The sequence below is a fragment of the Fundulus heteroclitus genome, chromosome 1, assembly GCF_011125445.2.
Source record: "Fundulus heteroclitus isolate FHET01 chromosome 1, MU-UCD_Fhet_4.1, whole genome shotgun sequence".
Classification (NCBI taxonomy): domain Eukaryota; kingdom Metazoa; phylum Chordata; class Actinopteri; order Cyprinodontiformes; family Fundulidae; genus Fundulus; species Fundulus heteroclitus.
The window spans coordinates 8960900-8984758 of record NC_046361.1 but is presented as its reverse complement, the minus strand read 5'-3'; the positions used below and the strand labels follow the sequence as shown (position 1 = coordinate 8984758).

The 23859-nt window shown below is 44.2% G+C and overlaps 1 protein-coding gene across 1 annotated transcript in view; it reads left to right on the top strand.

Moving 5' to 3' along the window:
- agrn (agrin) overlaps window positions 1-23859 on the top strand; it is a gene marked incomplete in the record, with an annotated part of 352884 nt that overhangs the window by 126069 nt on the left and 202956 nt on the right. Inside the window, 1 exon segment of the mRNA XM_036129007.1 lies at window positions 21108-21152. Within this exon segment, the coding sequence (XP_035984900.1) occupies window positions 21108-21152 (45 nt within the window).

Below are 23859 nucleotides of genomic sequence, written 5' to 3'. Positions count from 1 at the left end.
GTTTACGGGCAGCGTCTCAACAAGAAGGTATCGCTCGCCAATTAATATTCCCTCTTTGCCCTCTATCTGAGAAAATTCAGCTCGACATGCAGCCAGCTGCCAGTGGAGAGCTGTGAAAAAAAGGAAAGTGTAAGCAAAAGAGAAGGAATTAGAGAGCGTGTTCATTACTGGAAATGCAAATGAAAGTGTCCCAGTGTTTAATCGCTTGTCACTGTCTGTGGAGCCCAGAATGCCAATCAGGGAAATCTGCTTATATGTTGTAGCTACAATATATGTCACGGGGATGTCGGCTGAAATGCAGCGCGGCAGATATTCAAAAGACGAAGGTAACAGTAATTATTTGATAAGAAAAATGTAATCTTGATTGTTGTTGCAGGAAGAGGTTTGCAGGGCTGAAGAATGAGGACTTCAGATGGATCTGGAATCTAAAACAGAGTATTTCCCGAGTACGTCAATATGCTTAATGGCATTCTGGCTCATGGATGCGTCTCTTTGACTAAATGCTTTTATTCTTCAGAGCCCTTTTTTTACTCCTGGTGGCAGCAGCACATTGCATACCCATAACTGTACAATTTAGGTTTCTAAGCCTTCACTTCCTTCTGTCTATCGCGCTAATGTGAACTTTCTTTCTGTCAGCGTCCTGCTCTCTCACTCATTGTTCTTGCTTTTACTAAACCTTTGTGTCTTCCCTCTTCTTTGCTCTGGGATCGGTTGGCATCCATTTGCGTCTTCTATTTAAATATCAACACAGGAGTGCAAGACTGAAGATGTGAATTTCAGTTTTGAGGTAAATTGCAGCAGATGGAGACGGGCGCCCGGAATGAGATTCTGATTGTATGACGACCTAGAGCAGAAATACGGTGCTGTCCAACATTAACACTATATCACATGTACAAAACAAGACAAATGCTTACAATCTCGGCTTTAGAGGATGGGATTTTGATGTTTCCTCCAGTTTCTTTCAAGAAACTAAGGATCCAGACTTCTTGTTGTCACGCAGTTCACAGCTCATTGGTTATATTGTAATTAATCTGTGATCTGTCAAATAATTCCGACTAGCTTTGATCATTTCTCCCTGTTCGTGTTTTGCAGAGTGCGTGTTTCATAAGCCTTACGCTGGGTCTTTGAAGAATCTCTATGCAGTTTAGAATAACAGAAACGAAGTTTGATGAGTGAATAATTGAAACTCTAGAGAGGGTAAACTGCTTTGCAATTTATTCAAAAACACAATGAAGTCGCCCTTTACTTTAGCACAGATAAGACGCCACAAAACAGTTGCGTTCTTCCAATTCTTAAAAATATTTTATGTCTAATCGGTCACAGTTTCTTTTTATCTACCAACTATTTGAACTCCTACCGCAAAGCAATTTAAGAGTAGTCTGACTTCTTAAAGAAACTAAGTGTGGTCAGTCAGCCTCCTCTGTCAACACAGCAGGGCAAGAACTATTTCCTTTCCAGCTACAAAATAAAAGTCTCAAATATAGATACAACAGGGTTTCAAGTTTAAAGCACTAATCTTCATTTCTGGAGCTCAAAATAACATCTTACAATTATTTTATGAGAAGAAGGCATGCTGGCTGCAACAGGATATACACAGACATGTTTAAAATATCCCTTTAATATCGCCTGACTTTAGGATTACAAGGCCCAGCTGCAAATAAGATCAAAGATTGCAATCAATAACAATAATAATAATGCCAACATTTGTATTTTATAACCATAAACACATTCAAGGTAAAAAAAAAATCAAGACAGTCAGCTAAAGCACCAGAGAGTTAGGAAATAGTTAAAACATTTATGTTTTAACTATTAGTTAACTATTAACTATTTAACTATTAGTTGAGCTGCTTAATTTAGTTTTAGTTCAAAATTAAAACTACCTGTTTCTAAAATATTCATTCTTTTTTTTTTTTTTTCTTATTTTACTTTTTATCTAGTTTAGCAGCCATTGGAGCCAGATGAGCAAATGTTTGCCTGAATAGAAAGCCTTCAGGCTGTTTATTCTGCAATAGACACCATTACTTTAATCTGTTGTTCTAGACGTTGGTCCCGATTGATGAACATGACCTTAAAAACGCCATAGGTGGTGCTTGGCAGGCAATCGGAGCATGACTCGTGTTTTTTTTTTTCCCACCAGATAAACTTTCCAAATATACAGTTCTTGAGCTTTTTTCCCCTCCCTGAGGCGTGATGCGTAGAATATCCTGTCTTTTCTGCTGTTCCGCTTGTAGTCAAGCAGTGTTGGGAGCCTCACAGGCTGCTATAAGGTGCTTTCTTAGGTGTGTTGTGAGCCCAGGTAGCCACCTGCTGTAGGCTGTTTATTTCACAGATACAGGGGGTTAATTCTCAGAGTTTACATTAAACCCAAAAAATTGTGATGGAAGCTCCTCTCTCACATCCAAGCCATCTGTTTCTTCCCATTTCATTACCATTAAATCTTCAAACAGTGGATGTCATCCTTTTGAAAGAAGAGTAAAAGTTGCAGGGATTTCCTCTCCTTATGGCCGTCATCTATAGCTATCTGCCTCTGGCTTGCCGTTAAAACTGTTTAACGTAGACTTCCAGCATGATGGAAAGGTTTATTGGTCCCCTAAGTGTGAGTTTTAAAAACCTGTGGCATACTTTGAATTCACAAACTATGCGAACATGCCATGTGCTGAGTGGATGCTAGCTGTAGACAGGCATGGTCAGGTTGACCACTGTGATCCCAGGGTGCATCACTAGAAGGAAGAAAATCGCACTAGCAGGAAGTAAAGTGTCCTTTGCGCATTTATTCTGAGGAAATCTTGTCTCCTTCTGTACATCTGTCCTCTCCTCGGTCCTGATGGCAGTTTATCATGATTCTCCCGTCACTTTCCCTGCGTGACCTGGCCAGCGCGTCTTGGCCGGCTCTTTGTGACAGATGGCTGTTTTGGCCTGAGATTGACATCTGTATCACCCCCCGGCTCCGTCAGCCCGCTCTTTCCAGTGTAAAGGCTGTCAGAGCCAGCCACTCTTGGTCTGATTCTCTGCTCCTAGCCATCCTGTGGCGCTACCACAATTGGCTCCATATGCCGACCACATGGAGAAGTGTCACTCTCTGCTAGCTCTGGATGCAGCAGCCAAACTCCCAGGTTGTGCTCCCTCCTCCTCATCCTCCTCCTCATCCTCCCTTCTCTTCCTGTCAGTCTCCGTTTTGCCGTTTCTTCATTTTTTTCCTCCCCATTATTGTTCTGTGTGTGCCAGTCCAGTGGAATAATTTCCTTGCATGGCTATTAATGGACAAATGTCAGTGCCGAACACCTGAGTAAACAGGGTGAGGCAGCGGAGCGGAGAGGATATTACATCCTGTAATCACTGTTGTTGTGGCTGCTGATGTGCAGCAGGGGCGGGTTAGAAAATCAGAGGTGTTTAATAGGAATTTATTTCTGCCTGAATTAGTTCCTGTTCATTTAGAGGGCCGATGGAAAGCGAAGGTGGAAGGTCAGCAGACAGCAGTCTCAGGTCCATTAAATCCTTCTGCTGCAAGAGACAACGGGAGTATTGAAGTGAATTTCCAGCGGCAGAAAGGACCCGGTTCAGGCCCCAGGCTAAGAGCTGGCTCCACATAAGCTGAAAACAGGTCAGGGACGGAGCAGGAGGAATCGGCTCATATTAGCCGAAGATGCTGTCTCCTCGTCTGTGGACAGCTAAGCAGCGTTACCAGGGACAAAAGGGTTTTCTTCTTGCGTTAGCGCGGTCAAATTAGGGTTCTCGGCAATATTCTGTGGCTCCGCGATATTAAAATAAACAACAACATGAGACTTTTAAGACGACCAACAGGCTGTGATACATAAATTATTGAAGAATGATGTGAAACTGTGGGTTGAATCTCACTTGTAACACCACCACCACGTTGAACACAAGGTGACACCCAGTGCCGGGCAGACAGTCATAGTGTGAGTCACAGTGTGTGGAGCCCCGCAGTGTGGGAACGCTCACGATCGCTCTTATCTGTCTGTCATCAGAGCCCCATCGCCCTCTGAGAAAAGCTGAAGTGTTGTCACTGAAGCCAACAAAGTTAATTGTTAAACCGACACAGACTGTAGATTTGGACGGTATAGTTAATCACCATATCATAAATATGCGATATATGTGCGATATCGCAATCCCAAGGACTGCTTGCATATAATATTTGGTGAGATATTAACTGCATGTTAACCTGGATCCTAACGATAGGACCCTGATGCCCACATCTGAGCCATATCTTTAGTAGCGGAGACCATAAATCTAACAGAGAACAAGTACATTTAAATAAATAAAAGAGTTGGTGCTGTTTTACTGAGACATCATCACATTTCTTCCCACACAAATAAAACGTCTATTTTCTCAAAAACATTATTGGTCAATCTCTCTTCTGAACAAATCACAAATTGTGTCAGAAAACTTTATGGGCTACAGTGTAATATTTTTCCACAAGTTAACACATATGTCACCTATTTCTGTGGGTTTATAACTTATTCCAACTTAGATTTTATTCAAACAGATTTAAATAAGAGTTTTTACTAGTTCTGGATATGAGTCATTTCTAAAAGCAACTTTACATGGTAAATATTGTCACTGTAATGCAGGAGGTCAGATTTCTGTTAGACCCTTTTAAATAAAGTAACTTAAACACAACAAAGAGGAGTCTTGTTTTAGAAATATTTTTGTTAAATGTGTCTCTGTCTCACTGGAAAATAAATGAAAACAGATCAGACTGATACGACTGAACCTGATAAAAACTTAATGGTTTATTTTAAACATTTAATGTCAGTTTAAGAAGCTCAATTTAATCAAAATAAACAATAATAAATATGTCGAGTCACTTATAACCGACCCATCCATCATGTTTTTTACCTCCATTATTTTCTGGGGCTGTTGTAGGTTTGAGAGGCAGAATACATGACATACAGGACATGGACCAGTGCAGCGGCAATGGAGATACACACCCAGTTATGTATGCACTCACACATAGGAGCAATTTAGAACCATCAATGAAGCTTTTTTGGGCTGTTTAAGGAAAGCAGAGTATTCATAGAAAACTCCTTTGTGCAAGGAAACACAGAGCGGCTGTGTCTAACTGTCCCAGCCGGTATTTAAACCCACGGGCACGGCATCAGTGCTAACTGCAGCTCGGTTGTGCTGTCCATACCCTAAAGGACTGGAAGACAGCAAACCAGTCCAATAACTATTGAATTGTTTTATTTAGATGTACAAAGTGATATTAGACCTATAATCTACAAAAAAACAGCAAAATAAAGGTTTAGCTCTAAAGTACAAAATGTTTTTCACAGGAAATTGTCTTTTTCTGCCTTCCACTTCGTTCAAAGAACGATGTGTGGTCCTCCTGTGGTCGCCAAGGCATGCCTGACTGTGTTTTTGACTGCCGGTAAATCTTGTACCACCATTATGATCGGTTTTAACAAGAAGACGGGTTTGGGCCTAATTTCCCTGCTTTTGGTCACTATACCCAGCTGACTGACAGCTGGAAGCAGCTGTCGCTGGAGGTCACCATTATTAGTTAAACATGGGCAGAAGAAATGCGGGAAAACGATTAGGATGTTTTACCAACTTCAGCCATCATACCAAAACTGACTAAAAACTCTCAGCAATACACATAATGTAAATTCACTTTACATTATGCCACGGTCTGGGTGAATACTCGATTCTGATTGGCTGCAGGGTGTCCGTTAAAAAGACACCTATAAAAAAGTTCTGGTCAATTAGTCTGATTGTTCTGAATTATTGAGCTGGTTCAAACATTAGCTGTTAATGGCAACGTGTCACACTCTCTCAGCCTTTTCCTGTGAAAAACTTATTTTTAACAGTGAAAAAACAATTAATAATACATTTTTTTACTTTCATAGGTGACCATAGTGACCTATGAAACATAGGATGTCCATTAATTTCTAATGATGGACACCTCCTCGGACTTTATCCCTTACGTATATAAAAACAACTTCTGACCACAAAGGTTTTCACAAAGTGCCATTTTTCCATTGCAGCCATACCAGCGTAGATACTTTCCATGTAATGCTCCGGCTGCATTTTTTTATTTTAATTTTTTTTTGCTTCTATGCAATTATTTTGTTGCTTTTTGATTCCCTGACATCCATCCTTTCACCGTCGGACCTGGTTTTCCTCGTTTCGGATGACCTTCTTCTTTATAGGAGTCCTTTTAAGCAGAGGTTAATGCTTTTAGTCCCACACAGCTGTGCAAAAGCCCCGGCCTCCATGTTGGTGATTGAATGCTGCTCGGCTTGGAGGCCGGAGGAGGGGGAAAGTCTGAGAATCTGTTGGAGGGCACAATGAAGTCTGACTTATGATGATTGGAGGTAATACCACTGAAAGACATCTGGTCCACCTGTTTGCATCTCGCCGCCATGGCCCGCCGAGTAAAGGAGTATTGGCTTCCCGCCGCTTTACCCCGTTGCACGGCTCGATGCACACGACAAATTAAACATGGCCTTTTGATGTCCTTTAGCGGCCTGGGGTACAGAGTTCATAATAGAAATTAGATGTACTTAGATGAAGTGTCACACCGCTGATGTGATGTTGGGCAACAGAGCCATAAAATGCACCAGGAGATGGCTGTTAATGGCTTCTGCAGGCCTGGAGTGAATGTAGTTAAACCTGATTTGTTATGATCTATACATTTGCTCAGAGATAAAGCACAGAATGACAGAACAGTTGACTGTGTTTGAAATGGGTTGAGCACGAATAGTCGAGTAGGCCAGCGGACAGGCTTCAGCGCAGGCAATTACTAAATCTGTTCTAAATTTTACCAGACTTCATTCTTTTCATCAACATCGTTAAAACGCTCATTTACAATGGACAGCAGGAAAGAATCATCTCTAATGCCATTAGTGGTGGCAGCAGCCCCGCTTTTGATAGCTCCCTGCTTTGAAAAATGGACTGGATCCCTGTCTAATGGGGTGTCGGTGTATTCACTGACACCGTTTCTCTTTTCTGGGTTGCAGACCCTGTCATACAATGCTGCTGTTAATGATTTTAGTAATAAAGCTGTATGTGGGTTTTTTTTTTTTCAATGCCTTATTTGATGACAGACTCATCCTAAAGTGTATAAACCGTGATTGAAAACACAGTGATTGTTAAACATCTTGCACCATCAGGTGTTTCAGGGCGCTAGACCAAAGGAGTGCGTAGTTGTTAAACCTTTCAGTTTTTGCCCATTCTTCTTTGCAAAACAGCTCAAACAGAGCTATTTTCAATTGAGGCTAGCTCCATGCTGTGACTGGGCCATCTGGTTGTTGCTCTGGTTCTACGATTTGGGTTTGTTGTCCCAGTGGAAGGATCCACTCCACCCCAGTCTCTAGTGGGTTTTCAGCCTTCAACCGGTTTCCATTTATCTTCCCACCAACCCTGACCAGCTTTGTTGTGCCTGCAGAAGGAAACACAGCACAATGCTGCCACTACCGTGTTTCACAGTGGGGTTTTTTTCCCCTTGCAAGTCGTTCATCAAGGCTAGGTTGGTGCAGTGCACGACTAATTGTAGCCCTGTCAGCACATTTGTTTTTTCTCCTGACATGTGGATCTCTTCTAACCTGACTCACGCCAGACGTATGTCGCTCTGCCTAGCTCCACTCACATACATCTGGGACATCTCCATAGGAATTGCCTTTATTGAAGGCTGGGCCTTATCAACAATCCTTGCATATGATTGGATAAGCCACTTGTCTGTCATCTTTATCGACGTGCTATTTCAACCACTCACACTGAAGCTAACCCGTGACGCTGTGAGAGCAACGCAGGACATTTTTTTTATGTGTTTGCAGCTCTAGTGGCATGCGTTTTATTGACAGTGAGCTGACAGGAAGAGGGGGGAAGAGCGGGGGAAGAGGGGGGGCAAAGCGCCACGGGTCGGAGTCGATCCTGAGCCGACCGCATTGAGGACTAAAGGCCTCCTAATATGGTTAGCGCTAACCGCTAACAAAACTTGCCAAATCCGGTCGGGAGAAGGGCATAAACATGGTTTCCACCAACAAAAGCCTTCAGAGGCGTTCTCTGATGTTCTTTTAATTAAACAATATTAGGTAGATTGGACAACACGGAAGAAATAGCAGCATTAATGTTAACGCTTGCTTCCTCGAATAGCGGCCATTGCTATCAATACAGTCTCACGTCACGGTCGCTTCTCCACTACGTCACATCTGTGAAACTCCAGCCTTGCGTCCTGATTGGCCAGACCATAAAATTGGTTGGAGAAATCACTTTCTATGGGTGATGTCCCAGATGTATGTGAGTGGAGCAAGGCGGAGCGACATACGTCTGGCGTGAATCAGGTTAGATCTCTTCAGCTCCTCCACACACATTTTTGATCTGGGAAAAAAAGAAAAAAAAAAATGAAAAACATGTTGGATTTTCTTTGTACTTCATAATTAATCATCAAAATTAAAATAAAATGAAGGTTGTGGTTGTAGGGTCAGGGATACTCTCACGAGGTGCTGTAGTTCTATGGGAGGCATAAAAAAAAGCCAAACCTTTCAAGCTTTCAAAGCGGCTTCGATAATGTTTTCTGTCATGAAATCTGTCTTGGACCGCATCATGTAATTTCTTTTTTATTATTATTACTCATCCACCGAGTGCTTACTCACCTTTGTAATTTCTTGGGAGCTACATTCTGTGAATCAGCATCGCGGTTATGAAAGGTGCTGATGGAAATTTGCTATTCAGTCCACTGATTGCTGCCCGCAGAAGGAGTAGCGGTTGACGGGCGGGTTTTACGCGAGCACAGTATCGAGATAGATTTGCCCGTTAAAAACTCACCGAGTGAAATAAGAGATGAAGAACTCAAACATGCTTTTGCTTTTTGTATTAGGGAGAGATCGAGATAAAAAACAAACAAACAAGCAGCACAAAGAAAAATGCACGAGGATAGGAAACTCGCATTTTCTTATTTTGATACTGGGGAGCAAAACTCAGCGGAACCAGCCTAGTTTTGTATTTATCTTCACCTTCTAATCATTTTGGCCACTATATGGGAAGAAAGCCTGTCATTCAGCAAGAGCAGCTACTGCTTTCTATCAGCTGAGTGTGAAGAACGCCGGCCAGCTAGATCAGGAGACCAGGATGTGTGTTTATACGTGCGCACGCACACACACACACACACACGCACACACACACACACACACACACACACACACACACACACACACACACACACCAATGATTGAAGCATAACTGCCAATCAGTTATTGAACACGACAAATTTCTCTCCCCACACAGCAAGAACAACACACACACACCACACGCGCGCACACACACAGATATCTCTCCTGCCAGACCATTAAACAAGAAAGCAGCTCCTTTGGCTCCCTTAATGGAAATTGCTATTTCAAAGCGTTCGGAGAGAGATGTTAACCTTCTGGTATACTTGTGGCATTAAAAATGGATCAAAGCAGCTGAGCTTTGATGTCAATGGAAGATTTTATTTGGGTCGTGGCAGCAGGGACGGGGCCGTCTCCTCAGCGCCCTCTGCTGGGAGGACATGGCATCTGCTTTCTAAATTGACTTGATGGATGTGGTTTTCTCCTCTGCGTGTTTTTCCTTTTACTTCTGCATGCGTTCGTTGAGGATGGAAAACACCGGAAGAGTTAAAACAAGTCCCAGATAAAGCAGCAAGGAAGGCAGTGAGCAGCTGGTTGTTTTTTTTACCTTTCTCTCAGTCCATCAATCAGGGGTCGTTGGGCAACATGAAAGCCCATGTGGACTTTCTGGGGCGTCGTGTGCCGGATTAAGCCGAGAGCGGGGACGTACCTCCGAGTGGGTGGTGATGGTGGTGGGTTTGAACTTTCGACCCCCAGCGGGCAGGCTGAAAAACCCAGCTCCCCTCGCATTAGAGTCTCCCCTACCGAGCTCAGCGTGGGCCTGGGAATGAACACACTGTCCAAAGAGATAAATGACTCTGAGTGCAAACAAGATCGCCTACCTGTTACTGTGTTGTCTCCAAGTTAAGTAAGACTGTGGGCTGAAAACAAATAGAGGCCCGTGGACAGTTGGGGCAGTGGATCTTCTTGAGGAGACGACTGTATTCGTGTTAGTGCTCCATTGTGGATTCAGCCATTGTATGCGTGCGTTTGCGTATGAGCCCCCTTGAGTAACGTATGGGGGGGGCGGGGGGGGGGGGGGGGGGGGGGGGGGGGAAAAGGGAAAGATGCAGACACAGATAGAAGAAAAAAAAATCTATAAATAATTGATGACAGATACCGCCTTGCATCTGTGCCTGCTGTTGTTGAGTTTCTTCAAACAAGGCATTGAAGCAGAGTTGTGCTACGAAACAATGTAAATGCTCATTTAAAAACAGAACTACGATGCTTCTGGAAAATTCTTAAACATCAGTTTGTTGGAGGGAGCAAGTGTTCCAGCATGCAGCCTTGGACCAGGTCTTGGCCAATAATGGCTCCTATTTTCTTTGGGGGTTCTGATCTTCCGATTCAGAATGTATGTAATAAATAGGAGAATGAAATCCAACAGGAAATGAAATAATTACAAGATTATCTGCCTGGGTCAATTACTCCTTCGCCAATTTGTGGCCCCGTTTCATCCTCCCCACTTTCAAGTAGAACCTGCAAATGAACCCCATTGTACCAACGTACTCACACCAATCGGTATCAGTTTCTTTTTTGCTGTATGTAGGCATTTTAACGGTGATAGAAACCTTACACTGCTTAATTCAGCTGTATGTTTTCTTTTGCAAACGTATTATTCTCAATTTCCTGTTGGTTTGGTTCACATTAAAAATATGTCAGATCAAATGAAATTAACTGTTTCTTAATGCACTCACATAACCAAGTTTCCTTACATTACACTGTGAGCACATTATAGGAAATTACTGTAAATCACTGGTTGTCAAAAGGCGTACAGAACATGGGCATATATGAACTGACGCCTGCTTGGTACAACAGGCCCAGTGGTACCACCGTTTCACACTCCATCTATTCTGGTTTCAAAACAGCAAAGGTACTAAACGGCATTGGTTTAGGTTATGTTGCTTGATGTGTCTATAAGAGAGAACAATTAACATTCCTGATTCTGATGTATTGAATAAGTACAAAGTTTATTTTTTTAGTATTTGTTCTGCCTAACAGCGACCGGGACCAATTGCAGGACAATTGTGCGATTCGGATCATTGGCCGATTGATGGCTGTGTCTCCCATGTTAATTTATGTGAGAAAGAAGACATCTATTCACTGTGCAGAGGAGGCCACAGCCATCTCCAAAGGTTAATTAGTTAAATATTGGCTTGCAATTGTGAAAGTGATGCAGAGTTTCTTAGTCCCTCTTCTTTTTTTTTTTTTTGTCCAAGGGGGTCACAAACAAGTGGGTTCGGCCTATTTGCAGTCTCCATACATGAGCGACTTTAATGTATTTAACCCCAACTCCTGGCAGCCCCATTATTTTTCCCTGTTTGACTCATTAAGGCTTTTGTGGAAATTCTCCGGCTCTCGTGGAGGAGACTCTCTTTTGCTGAGACTCCAAACAAACAGAGGAGTCGGTTGGTTGACGTCTCCCAAGTCTCTCACCGTCTCCTGCCTGGCTGTTGCCGTGTTGCCCAGACCCCCTCCGCCCTCCCATCTTTGACAAGACTTCAGTATACTACTCCCAAAATCCTTTATCCTTGCTTGCTTTTTCTTATTCCCTCACTCAACTCCGACTCCAACACCTCCCCTTCCCTCCGCCTTTGTTAAAGACAGCGCCTCGTCCACTCCCCCATCTCTCTCTCTCTGTCTCTCTGTCTCTCTCTCTCTCTCCCCCTTTCTCCCTCCCTCCCTCCCTCCCTCTCTCTCTCTCATGCACTGTCTCTCTCGCTCTCTCATTATATGCGCTCATCCGTTCCGCTGGCTGAGGTCTGAGAAGCGAGCGCTCTGCTCTGGAGGAGAGTGTTTGGGAACCCCAGCGACACGTCGCTGCCGTTTTCTCCTTAAAAATAGAAAAAAAAAGGTGGACCAAAGTGTAGGGATCGGCGTTTCTTCCTTCCAGCTCTCCTCCTCCCTCGGTCCTCGGTCAATTGCAGTCTGTCTCCTTCTGTCTGACTTCTCTGTTTCATTCATTCATTCACTCCTCATCGCTCCCGCTGGCCGACTGAGCGCGCTGACGCTCGGACCACTACCTGCTGCCTTGGGGATTTGAGTGCGCAACAAGAACCTGCTGGCTAATTTCCTGTTTTTTTGCAGCCGGTGGACGCACCGCATAGTATCCTTGACACCCTGGAGGGACCGGACCAAAACGGCAGAGTCGATGAGGGACTAGATGTTGTGAGAACGCAGGAGTTTCTTTCCTGACCTTATCAGACGGAACGGAGAATTGCGGATTTAAAACATTCTTGACCAAACTACAAAACTCAACCAAACTAAACCTTCGTCTTTCATTGAGTTTCTTCAGTCCTTGTGTTTTCCCGCACGTCTGCAGATTTGGACGGTCAGGTTGAGGCGGACTGTTTGCCTGTCTAACTTTTCCCCCCTCTGTGACACTTCCTCTGACCTGCTTTTGGCCCCGGCGGGCCGGTCGGGTTAGAGGAGAAGGGGGCAGCGGCTTACCCCCTTCATGAGACTTGCTTGAAATAAAAGGGCACTGAACCGTAGAGCAGTAACTGACGGGTTGGAGGGGGGGGAAGCCTTCTCCTTGCTCCTGGGAGCATGTGGTTCATCGCAAGGCATTCAGACGCTTTCCAGCCCACCACCTAATCAGCAGACACAAACTTGCTCCGGTTAGGATGTCAGGATTGGAAGGATTTTTTTTTTTTTGTCTGACCATAAACCAAAGAAGTCTGTCCTTTGGATACAAAGATTTGTTTTTTAGTTAGAAGAGGAGCATCGAGCCACATCCACAGGGAACTTGGAGAGTCTCCACCGCTTTAAGAAATACTTTTGACCGATGCTAAGGATCTTGTTTTGGTTTGGAAAGCTTCTGAAAAGAGGGGTGTCGGAGGAGCTGACACCCTCTGATCTCTTTCACAATCAAGTATTTACAAGTCAGGGTCACGGGGAGGAAAAGAGCAGTTTCTTGATGTGGATTTACTATCGACTTGCCGTGGAGGGTTTCCGTGTGGATATCTGACAATCCCAAACACCCATACCCTAACACATACATACACACATACATATCTCTAGCCTTTAGATCCATGCCAAAAGCTCCATAACACAAATTGCAAAGCACATTATCACCACCCACCTAATTCTACACACGTCCGCGCTGTAAGTATATACCACGTTGTGAAGCGCGCACACATAGTTGCACATTAAATTCCCATTAGTTTGGGTTTTAGCCGACGGGCATAGAGGAATGGAGGTCATTCGGACAGGTGGGGGGCTGTAGGAGTCCAGCGTCCACGCTCCCCCTGTCTCCTCTTTTCCCCTCAAATGGATGTTATTATCTGTGAAAAATGTGCCGCTCGCAAACCGCTGAAAGCTTTCCGCTGCTGTTCTCCGACGGAAGCAGGCACCGGGTCCCTGTGACGGTGCACAGCTGGACCCGCAGCTGAGACTGCGTCCATTACTCATCTCTTCTTTTTTTTTTTTGGGTGGGGGGGAGTTTTGTTTTCATCATCTTCACCGTTCGTCCTCACCCCACCGCCATCATTTTCCCCAACGGGTCCCTGGGCGCCCCTCGGCGTGCTCCCCGGCCCGTCGTCTCCTCCGCCCTGGAGGGGAGGGGGTCGCTGGAATGGGGCATGAGCGGCTGCCACTATCCCTCGCCGCCAGCGCCGGAGCGGGAGCGCAGGTACCAGCACAAAGTGTCGCTGGTGGTGCGCTACTTTATGATCCCCTGCAACATCTGCCTGATCCTGCTGGCCACGTCCACTCTGGGCTTCGCCGTGCTGCTGTTCCTCAATAACTGTACGTTTGTTTACCTCAAGCACACACTTTTTACTCTCTTAGGTCCTCTGTGTTGTCTTGCTCTGATCTTTAAGCTGTTATAGCGGTTTCTCCATCTGGAAACCAAGTCTCATAACAATCAGAAGCATTCTGTTTGCTTTCAGGTCATGAAACATAGTTTTTTGCATTGAATGTCCTTGTTTCGACAAATTCCCCCTACCAAAAACATACATACCAAAACATCTCAGTGCTTTTTCTGCCCTTGAAGTAGGGACAGCTGAATATTTAAATTCAAAGACCCCCCGCCCCCCCTTTCCTTAGCTCCGGCTTCTCAGACTGCTTTGTATCTCGGCTCTAAAGCCCTGGTATTTGCTTTGAACTGTGCAATGAAGTATTTCATGCCGATTAAAAGCCTTTGGTGGCTGAAAATAGTTATCTTTTCAGTTGGAGAAACTACAATTGTTTCTGTCATGTCCTCTGACTACAGAAAAAAATCTCTAACACATAATGAAAAGGCAGTGGCTCATTAGTTACGGGTGAAAGTTTTGTTGGAGGTCATTCTGTCAAATGGTCCTGAATATAAAGTTGATTTAGTGAATTTCTCTTCAGATGAACCCTAAATACAGCAATCACTGATACATTGTTGTTTCTGTATACAAGTCATTTTTTTCAGTACCATAGCTCTGGGAGCGTTTGAGTGTTGAGTGTTATGTGTTTGATCTATACTTATGTCAAACTCATAGATTCAACAGTTTGTTACAAGCTCCTGAGTGCAAAAACAGCTACCCATTTCCCCATGTTTACATGAACAGCAACGCACAGCAAGCCGTTTGCTCTGCATTTAAACTGCTAGTCCCTCCCTTTATGCATATCTGTTTCACTGCTGCGAGTTTAAACCGTGCAAAAGGTGAAATTTTCTTAACTCTCCAAAGTGGGGCTATTACTTATGCAAGACTTTCACCTCCTAATCACCAGCAGATTACATTAGGTAACTAAATCTGATCGGTAAGTACCGCTGTGATAATGTTAGAAAGGGTGCTTAATGTGGGCAAGATATGCTGCTGGGATTTTGACTGTTGGCATTCTCTTTCAATCGGCATGAGTGGCTTGGGGTTCTGACACTATAATAACCATAAGCAAAAATGACGGCCTTTACACAAAAATAAAGAAAAATGCTCATTGTAACGTAATAGCTTTTACAGAGATTTCAGTCCAATAGCCAGTTTAAGGCTTTTGCAAAGCTTTGACCTGCTGATTCAGATTTTAGGCTGTTTAAGATGTTTTTAAGAACCTTCCGGTATTTCTTGACAAAACCTTTTTTAAGGTTTAACATAGGGTTTAACATATGAAATGATGCAGGGTCCTCTCCAGGATTTTTTTTCAGCGTAACGGGGGGCAGGGTGTGTCGTTTTGTTGCTTCCATGCGAGTATTCACGCAGCAGAGCGTCGCGTGGAGCTCCAAAGGGGGCTGTTCGTCAAGCTAACAGCTAGCGTTAGCTTATGTTGTCCAGGAGGTTTAAAACTTTGCTGATGCACGTTCAAGAGCTTCTATGTTGCTCTCAAACTTCCGTGTCTTACTGAGCATAACAGTCAAATTTCAGCGTAAAATTGACAGCTTTCAGAATCACGGCCCGTTATGTTGAAAAGCGCTGGCTAGAAACCTGCATGTGGTGAGCCAGCAGATTTGCTAGCACCTACTAAAGTCAAGCTCTCTAGTAGCAGCCTGAACAAACAGCCTACCTGTCTCTGCAGAAGGTACATCATCGTTTTAAGTGGCTTCTTACACCCGTTGTGTGTTCAATGACCTCGCTGACATCGACTTACTTTATTCTCTCAGTAACAGCATCCTCAGCGAAGACTGTTGATGGCAGTGTGATCAGAAGTCAGGTATGGTGCGTTAACTGGTTGTGAAGGAATGAGATGTTTGATTCCAGTGACCAGCAGAATTATCAGTGCATCTCTAGAAAAGTACAACTATCCCTGCTGCTGCTATCTTAACATAACTGCAGTCAGCTTACTAACAGACGTGAGCTGTGCTTTTAAAAAAAAGAGTTGATGAGTGGAGCATCTTTAGCTTTCACACCACAATTGTATTTTGAAAACCAGAAACACTTCCAGCTGACGTGCTGTGCACATCACTGGCAAATTCAGGGAATTCCTTTAGTGCAACAATTTCAGAGACAAAACAGACTAATTTAAAAACTATGTTTACGTGACGTGGCAACAACAGCTGTGTTGTGCCTGTGAGACAGCGCTGAGGGTGTAGGGACATCCATAGCAGAGCTCGCTGCTGCCTCAACGCAGTGACTCCAGAACGACTGGTGCTTTCGGTAAAGTCGCCATTAAAACTAACAAAGTGACTAAAAGTTGTTGTTGCTAGTCCTTTTTGAAAGAAAATTGCTAGAGGTGTCTAAAAGTTGGCATATATAGCAACAAAGAAGCTAAATGGGCAACAGTGGACTGCCCTCTCTAGTTTTCCTTCCCTCGGTGCGCGGGTTGCAGTAGCTGCTGCCTCTAGCCTGGCAGCCAGCTTCACAGCCAGACAGGAAAGAGCAGGCGGTGTTAGTTTTTCAAAACAAAGTATATATGAACTTTTCATGATATTTAAATGTATTTAAAACTTGGATTATGGTTAGTTTAAGTGTGCAAATACAGGCTATACATAATATAGTGTATACATAAATATATACTTTACATTGTTTTAACATATATTTAAAAAACACCTTCATTCTGAAGGTTTTGCAGAAGTAGCGCAAACTCTAATAGACAAAAAAGTCTATTTAAAAAAAAAAAGTCACTGAGGGTCTGAAAAGACGGTGAATATAGCGACAAAATCGCTAAGTTGGCAACATTGACGGAGGAGGGATGTGTGTACACGAGCATGATTGACACTGCTAAAACGCTCCTCCTGGTTCTGATTGGTTGTTTCTGACCGGGAGCTGTGTATTTCTGCAAATGGCAGTTGGACCACTAGGAGGGGCCAGAGGAGCTTGATTTTTTCCCACCACAGATGACCTGTCTCATATTTTACTGTCAGGACATAGTTACAGCTTTAACAAATATAGATTTATTTATTTATTTTATTTTTTTTTACAAGAGTTGCCCACGCTTTAAAGACCTAATTTCCTGTTTATTATCACATGGCAAATTTTCTGATTTTTGCACGTTCCTTGCGTGAAGATGGGTCCTTCATAACTTCTTTTGGTTGCTCCATTAATGAAAGCCAGAGAAATTTAGTTAGATTCAATACAATCGCTCAAAGGAAGCCAATTTTCAGCTCTCACTGGTTAGAGCGAGCCGAAAAAAAGTCTGCTGGACAAATTGATGAGCTGAAAGGAGCTCTATTATGCTGCCAAGAGCCCTTTCTATGTGACCACAAGGATAGCTGCATGGTGCAAGTCCCGGCAGCAGAGATATGTGCATGTGTGTGTGTGCGTGCGTGCGTGTGGTATGAAGGGTGTTAAAAGAGTCACGCAACTTCAGATTCGCAAATTCTGTTGTCAACATATGGGATGAGGCATGTCCACGCATACACAGACAATTTGTATCCCCTCCCACTCTCAAATTTGCCTGCCTATGAAGCCCGCCTCCCAGACACACTCGCTTCATCATTCTGCTCGACCATACATCAGCCACAGCAAAGGGGAAGGCGGCGCACATGCAAAAAGATAAATACGCACGCACACAACTCTTCTTGCACGTGGGTAAATGTCATAGCCAGACACTTATTGATTTGCTGGAGATATAGGGTGAATGATGGCCGTGTTGTGACATTCACGCAGGCCCGGGAACTCACGCAGGCTCCGCCAGGTGTAAAGGGAGATAGAAGTGGCTGATATGTTTATGGAAAGACCTTATCTCGTCCTTTTCGCTATGGAAATGTGAAGAAATCGTTTAGCTTCGCCCAGCATCCCCGGCTCGCTTTGTACTACACCTTCTCCTTGCTGATGCACCTCACATGACAGCGCGACTCTATCTGTCTCCGTTTTGTTTGTGCATATTTAGACATGCTTACAAAAGCCAGAGAGGAAAGTGGAGCCTGTCGATGCTCCTTTATCCCTCCTCCTGTACTTCCGCTCATGCCATTTTCTTTTTTTTCCCATCCTTTCGTACGGGTTCTTGAGTCTCCCCTACGCTAGATGGAAATCAGTTACCGTCATGATTGACTGCGAAACAGCTTCAGCAGACAATTCATTATTCACCTCTAGCACCAACCTTGCCTCTCTGCTCCCGTATCTTCGTTTTTTTTTTTTTTATTCCCTCGCTCTCTCTCCCTCACGTAAACACACTCCTCCCCCCCACCCCACATATACCCGACCGTTGACAAGCAATTTTAAGCAAACCCAAATCAGCTGCGTCTTGCCCGGAGGAAGGGTAGCACAGAAGTCTGGGTAAAGGTTTCGGCTCCGCGCTCGACGGAGGTTCGGCTGTGGGGTGGTGGAAGAAAAATAAAAAGAATGCTACACAGAGATAATTGAAGCGATGTGTTGCATCTTCCTCATTATGCCTCACACAGTGTTAAAACATGGAAGAGGCGTACGGGTGGTTGCTCAACCTTCGTTGCACGTGTGTGTTGGTGTGTTTGTTCGGCGCAGGCAGCTCTGACAACTCACTGGGGCTTTTGCTCGGTGACTCACGAGGCCGGATGGACTGCCAGGGTGCAGATGGCGGTTCAGCTGGGTCGTGCTTGGCGCTCTGGTTCCCTGGTAGGCTTCAAACCGGTGTGCTGCTGTATCACAACGGTTTCCGCAGGAATCACCATGGAAGTGCATCCATTTGTTGAAAATTCCCTGCATTTGTGTGGGAATACATATTTTATTTTTGTACATCTGTTCGGGGGTGCCATGAGATCTCAAGATATAAAATCGCCACCATGTTTTTTTTTTCAGTCAGTCTTCCAAAGCACTATTGGCTTGCTGTCAGCATGTGACTTTGTCTGGGGAACTAAACGCCTTAAAATGCCTCTCCATGTCTGTGTAGACTAGTCGCATATTCATGTTGATGCTGCTTTTGGCTCAGTGGACCACATTGTTCCGCTCTGAGATATAGGGTGTTCGCTCCAGCATCAAAGAGAGTGATAACGAGAAGAAGAAAAGAGATGAACAGAAAGAGGACATTTTATTCCTTGATATTTATGTATATTTATGTATTTATCACCAGTGTATTTGGCGCCACCTTTAGAGCGGTCAGCTGATCCAGCAAGTCCACTGGTGAGGCTGACTGATACACCTTGACTAGTTTGTTGGCTTCCAACACTCTGAGCATGTATTTGCTTTTCCAGTAAGCTCTTATGATATGACATGTTTATGCTTCAATTATTACCAATAATAACACAGAAACCGACTTGGGTTTTTAACCCTATTTTTGAATTTTAGAAGGTGGGTAAACGGTATAATTACTCTCTAAAAGTGCAAATCAAACACAAAAGATAATAATGAATGTTGCCAAGCAGAAGAATGAAGAATCTTTTCTGTCATTATGTGCACAAAAAAGAAGAGATAGGACAAATAAAAATAGCAGAATAAATAAATAGGTGGACAACTTTGGGGAAATAACTTAAATTACTTTATGTATTCAGTTGTAAGTCAGTAAATATATTTTTTTTAAACTGATCGAACTTGAACTGAATATTTCTATACTGAACATAGGTATTTTGTGTCTCGTATTTAGACAAACAAAATACACAGACTACTATACAGACTTGTCAGACCCTAGAGTGGAATGTTCTACACTGATTACAGATTTTTTTGAAGAACAGATTTTGGGCTGCTGCGCGGCTCGCTGGGTCGTGCCCTCGATACGCCGTTCCTGGGTTGGACCCCTCGTCCACTGACTGCATATCTCCCCCTTATCTCTGTACGCCGTTTCCTGAATGCAGACCTGGCAAATAATAGCTGCTAGAGCCACAAATAAAACTAAAAAGTAAAAACCACACTGTTTATGAATCCACGGCTCAGTTTGTTGAAGAGAACAAAATTGGGACAATCATTTTCCCCCAAAATCCTGCAGAAATCTTGCCTGGTCTTATACGGGTGAACTCAGTACTGGGCATTGGCTCGTGAGCTGAATTCCTCTCGTCTATAAATCAATTCATTTCTGCATTTAAACGATTTCTGTCACAGTTTTCTCTGATGACGTCGCTGTAAGACTTTATATCTGTAGCGTTTGCACATGTGATTATCGCGCTTGATGTTTTCCTTTTGCTACTAAAATGATACGTTTTCTAATCAGTTATTCCATCTACAGCCTTTTAATCTGCTGTAATTTGAATACATCATTATCTGGCGAACAACCCGTTCCTGCTTACGGCTTCTCGAAATGAGAACATCGGCCTGCCTAATGTCAGATATTACAGTTTAGTTTTCCAGATTGCGTGAGAATACAACATTTCCTCAGGCTCTGGGAAATAGCTTCTTCCTATACATTTGACCCTGTAATTGGAAATTAAACGTTAGCTGTTGCAGCAATAAAACAAAGTGGATTTCAAAAGTGGTTTTCTGTTTTTGCTCGCTTTTGTCATTTTCGAGATCCCTGCGATTTATTTCCATCCCCTGCCGTGTAAAAAGAATAACAGCCCGCCGCGTTTACTTGCCCGTAGAGTGACCGAGGTGTTGAAGCTGAGAAGGACTCGGGTTACACCAGGCCTTCCAGCTGAGTGTTTCTCAGCCATTTGACACTACAGGTCTTGTTCTTTAGCGCTCCCACGCATTGTCGCGTGTCACTGTCTGCAGGTTTGCAGACCGGGAGAGCAGTATGATGTCATTTGATGTGTTACAGAGGGGAAAGTTTTCAGATTTATTCCACATCTGGCTGCAGGTGGGGCATGTGGTGGGGCAGGACTGCCTGTTCCCTCACGGCTGTGAGCGTTTTCTGTCTTATCTCACGCGTTTGTTTCGACGCAAAACATCAAAAGACGGACCCCCGTGTGTTCCCAAATCCTCGTCGTGCTCCCGCACTATCCGAAGTCGTGCCCGTGTGGTTGGGAATGATTAGGGGCGCAGAAGAAACAACTGTCACAACACGGCGATGATGGCGATATCGCTGAAATGCACTCCTGTCCGATTAGCTCAGCTTGATCCCTGCAGGGCCCAGTCGCACTGTTTCAGCTCGTGCTAAATAGAAAAAAGCACAAAGACGGAATGTATTCGCCTTTTTTTTTTCCTTTTCTTTTTAAAGCAACTCAATTACTTTGCTGTAACCCATGGGAAGCTCCAGAGTCCCCCCCAAACTAAACCATTTCTTTGTCTTTCTTTCTTTTTTTATCTCTTACAGACAAACCACCGCTCTTCACTCCGCATCCACCCCAGCCTCTTGATGGTAAGTCCTCTACTGTTTCTGTCTCTGCCCCCTCCCCCCCTTGGGTTTTGCCTTCCTAGTTATAACCTCAGACAGCAGATCCCTGCCTTTGAAGTGGGCAGCCGCCCGTGCTCTTTACCAGATTTAGCCGCCTCGCCGCCTTGTTTCTGCGCCGCTGGTACGGTAGGCGCACAGCTGGATCTGCTCGGGCCCCATTGATGTACGGAGGATCTTTTGATGACTTGATTTGATCTTCTTGGCGCAGCTAGTTGGGATGATGTTCGGTGTCTGTTACCAAGGCGTTCACATCTTCCTGATAGGCTCTAATCGGATAATGCACCCTCCCTTTCTCTATGAATATCCCAGCGTTACTTTGAGCAGCTGGGGAACTCTTAGGCTGAGGGGCAGGAAGCGGCATCATTACCTCGCCCTTCTCCCCAGCTGATGGATATAAATCTTTTGCTATGATGCTTTATGGTTTCCGTTTTGTTCTGAGCCGCGAACATAAGTCATTTATTTAACAAAAAAGCAACAGCCTATGTCTAAGAAAACTGTAAGTCTGGGAGAGCTTTAATTGGAGGAAAACAGCTGGTTTTCAAGCTGCTATCATGAATATTTATCAGCTGTAACACAGTGAGACGGTGTTTTATAGTTTGGGCTTTTTTTTTTTTAGACTTACTGAATTGCCAGGAGTGGCCACCTACTAGTTTTGACGGCGTTGCATCCTTTTGTGTTGTTGTGCTGGATGCAGAGAGAGGGAAACATGGAGGGCGAAGGCTTGCAACAATCCCCAAACCTGCGACGCCAGGGACAAACAATCACAGTGTGGACTCTCCTAATCTGTTTCTGATAATTGCGCCATCACTCGCCCCACTCGGTGGCCAGAGGAAAGAACAACAACAAAGCAGGTGGTGAAAGATGCCACCTTAAAATGAGTCAGATTAGAAATCGTTGACGACGGACGTAATTGTCTACTGGGGGATAATTGGATGTTCGGCGTCAGTGTGAAATGACCGTGGGCTTGTTTGGATCCAGCAGGTACTCTCGCTTGATTGGAGCTCACCTCACATGAGGAGCTACCGGGACGTCTGCTTCTCTTCATTTTGCGCCACATCACGAAGCATTTGGGGATTTCTAGTCCGGCACGGACTAAAGTGTCCATTGGTTTTTGTGACAGGTGGATTTGTCTTGATGAATGGTTATATCTCACACTGTGTTGGTCTGTTTTTAGGAGCAAATATCGCCCTAAAAATGCGGCTCCGCAGAGCCAGCGCTCAGCCCAGTGGAGAATCCCGCTCCTGCCTTCCGCTGGATTTTCCCCTGCAAAAGAAATGAGGCCTCGCCTATTGATTGAGCCGCTCATTTCCCATGTATTAAAGTTTTTGCTGGCTGAAGGGCACAGTTTGTTTCTGCACTAGTCAACCGTTTAAAAGCTGCTCCTGGCACTTAATTACATTTCCAATAGTTCTGTAGGCTTTCCACCAGCAGCCTACGCTGTTTTAATATGCCAAGGAAAACAAAAAGCAAAGTCTCCAATCAGCGGGGTAAGCCTGCCCTGTGGGACCCAGTTTTCTCTGGGTCATTTAACACTGAGGAGATTAGTGAGACAATTAGAGTTGGCCCAAATATGGCAACGGGCCACTTTTCCACTTTTCCCTATTTAAACGTATAGTTTTAGAGGTAGTCGAGGGGTTATTGCGAAGATGCTTGAGACAAGCGGAGTGGTAATGTAGCTGAGCCATTATTCAAATTGGCTTCAAAGAGCACAGAGCTTGTTCCACTGAACTTGTCCTCGGAGCCAAGGACGCTCCACTCCGGAGTACTTAATTACAGGAAATCACAGACAAAATACCAAGGAGCCGGCATTTTTAAACAGCCTGGTTTGTCTCTGAAACGCCGTTGATGAGATGTCCTTATTAGCGCGGGGAGATTTTGCAGAAAGTCGAGGAATTTGTTCTGCAAACAGAGAGAGGGAGCGTCTGGGGACTTGCTGGGAAAATATGCAGGTTTGGCACGACATAAAGCGAAGCCCTTTGATGATATGTATGCCGTGCGCCACCCACAAATAGCTGACGAATCTTCCCCAATGAATGGCCTATAATCACCAGTCAAAAAAAGTGACAAAAGTCATGAAGCAGCCTTTAATTAGCTCCTTTCTTTGAAAGCTCAAAGGAGCAGTTGCTTAGCTCAGGCCATAGTCATTATTGCCTGTCGTCTCCTGATAATAAGACAGTTGTTGCGTGTTTAGCCAAGGCTGGAAAGCTCATAGAATTTGCAGCTTGAGGGATTAATATTGGACTTTGGAAATGGGGCTTGGCTTAGAGAAATGCTTGATAAATGAGGCTTTTGCCTCAAGCTGTTAATGTCTGGATTTAGAAAAACACGGACAGTACTCCTCTGCCGGTCAAGGACGCGGGGAAGGAGCGAAGCTGTGATAGCCATCTATTACAGGTTAACGCCAAGCCCGAGACGGTTGTTGATTTCAGCCCAAAATAGTTGTAATTGAACAAAATAGATTTACTTCTCTGTCTCACGGTCTTCAGTTGGAAAGGAGAGTCACTGAAGATGGCTCCCTGGAGGTAGGGCTTTCATTTCATCCAATTTCAGCCTGAGGTGAGTGACTAAACAAAGGCCAATCAGGATTCAATATAGGCCAGAGACTGGAAAGAAAAAAAAAAGAAGGTGTAATAGTAGAGTGGGGCCTTAGATAGTTCAGAAGTCTCTTGTG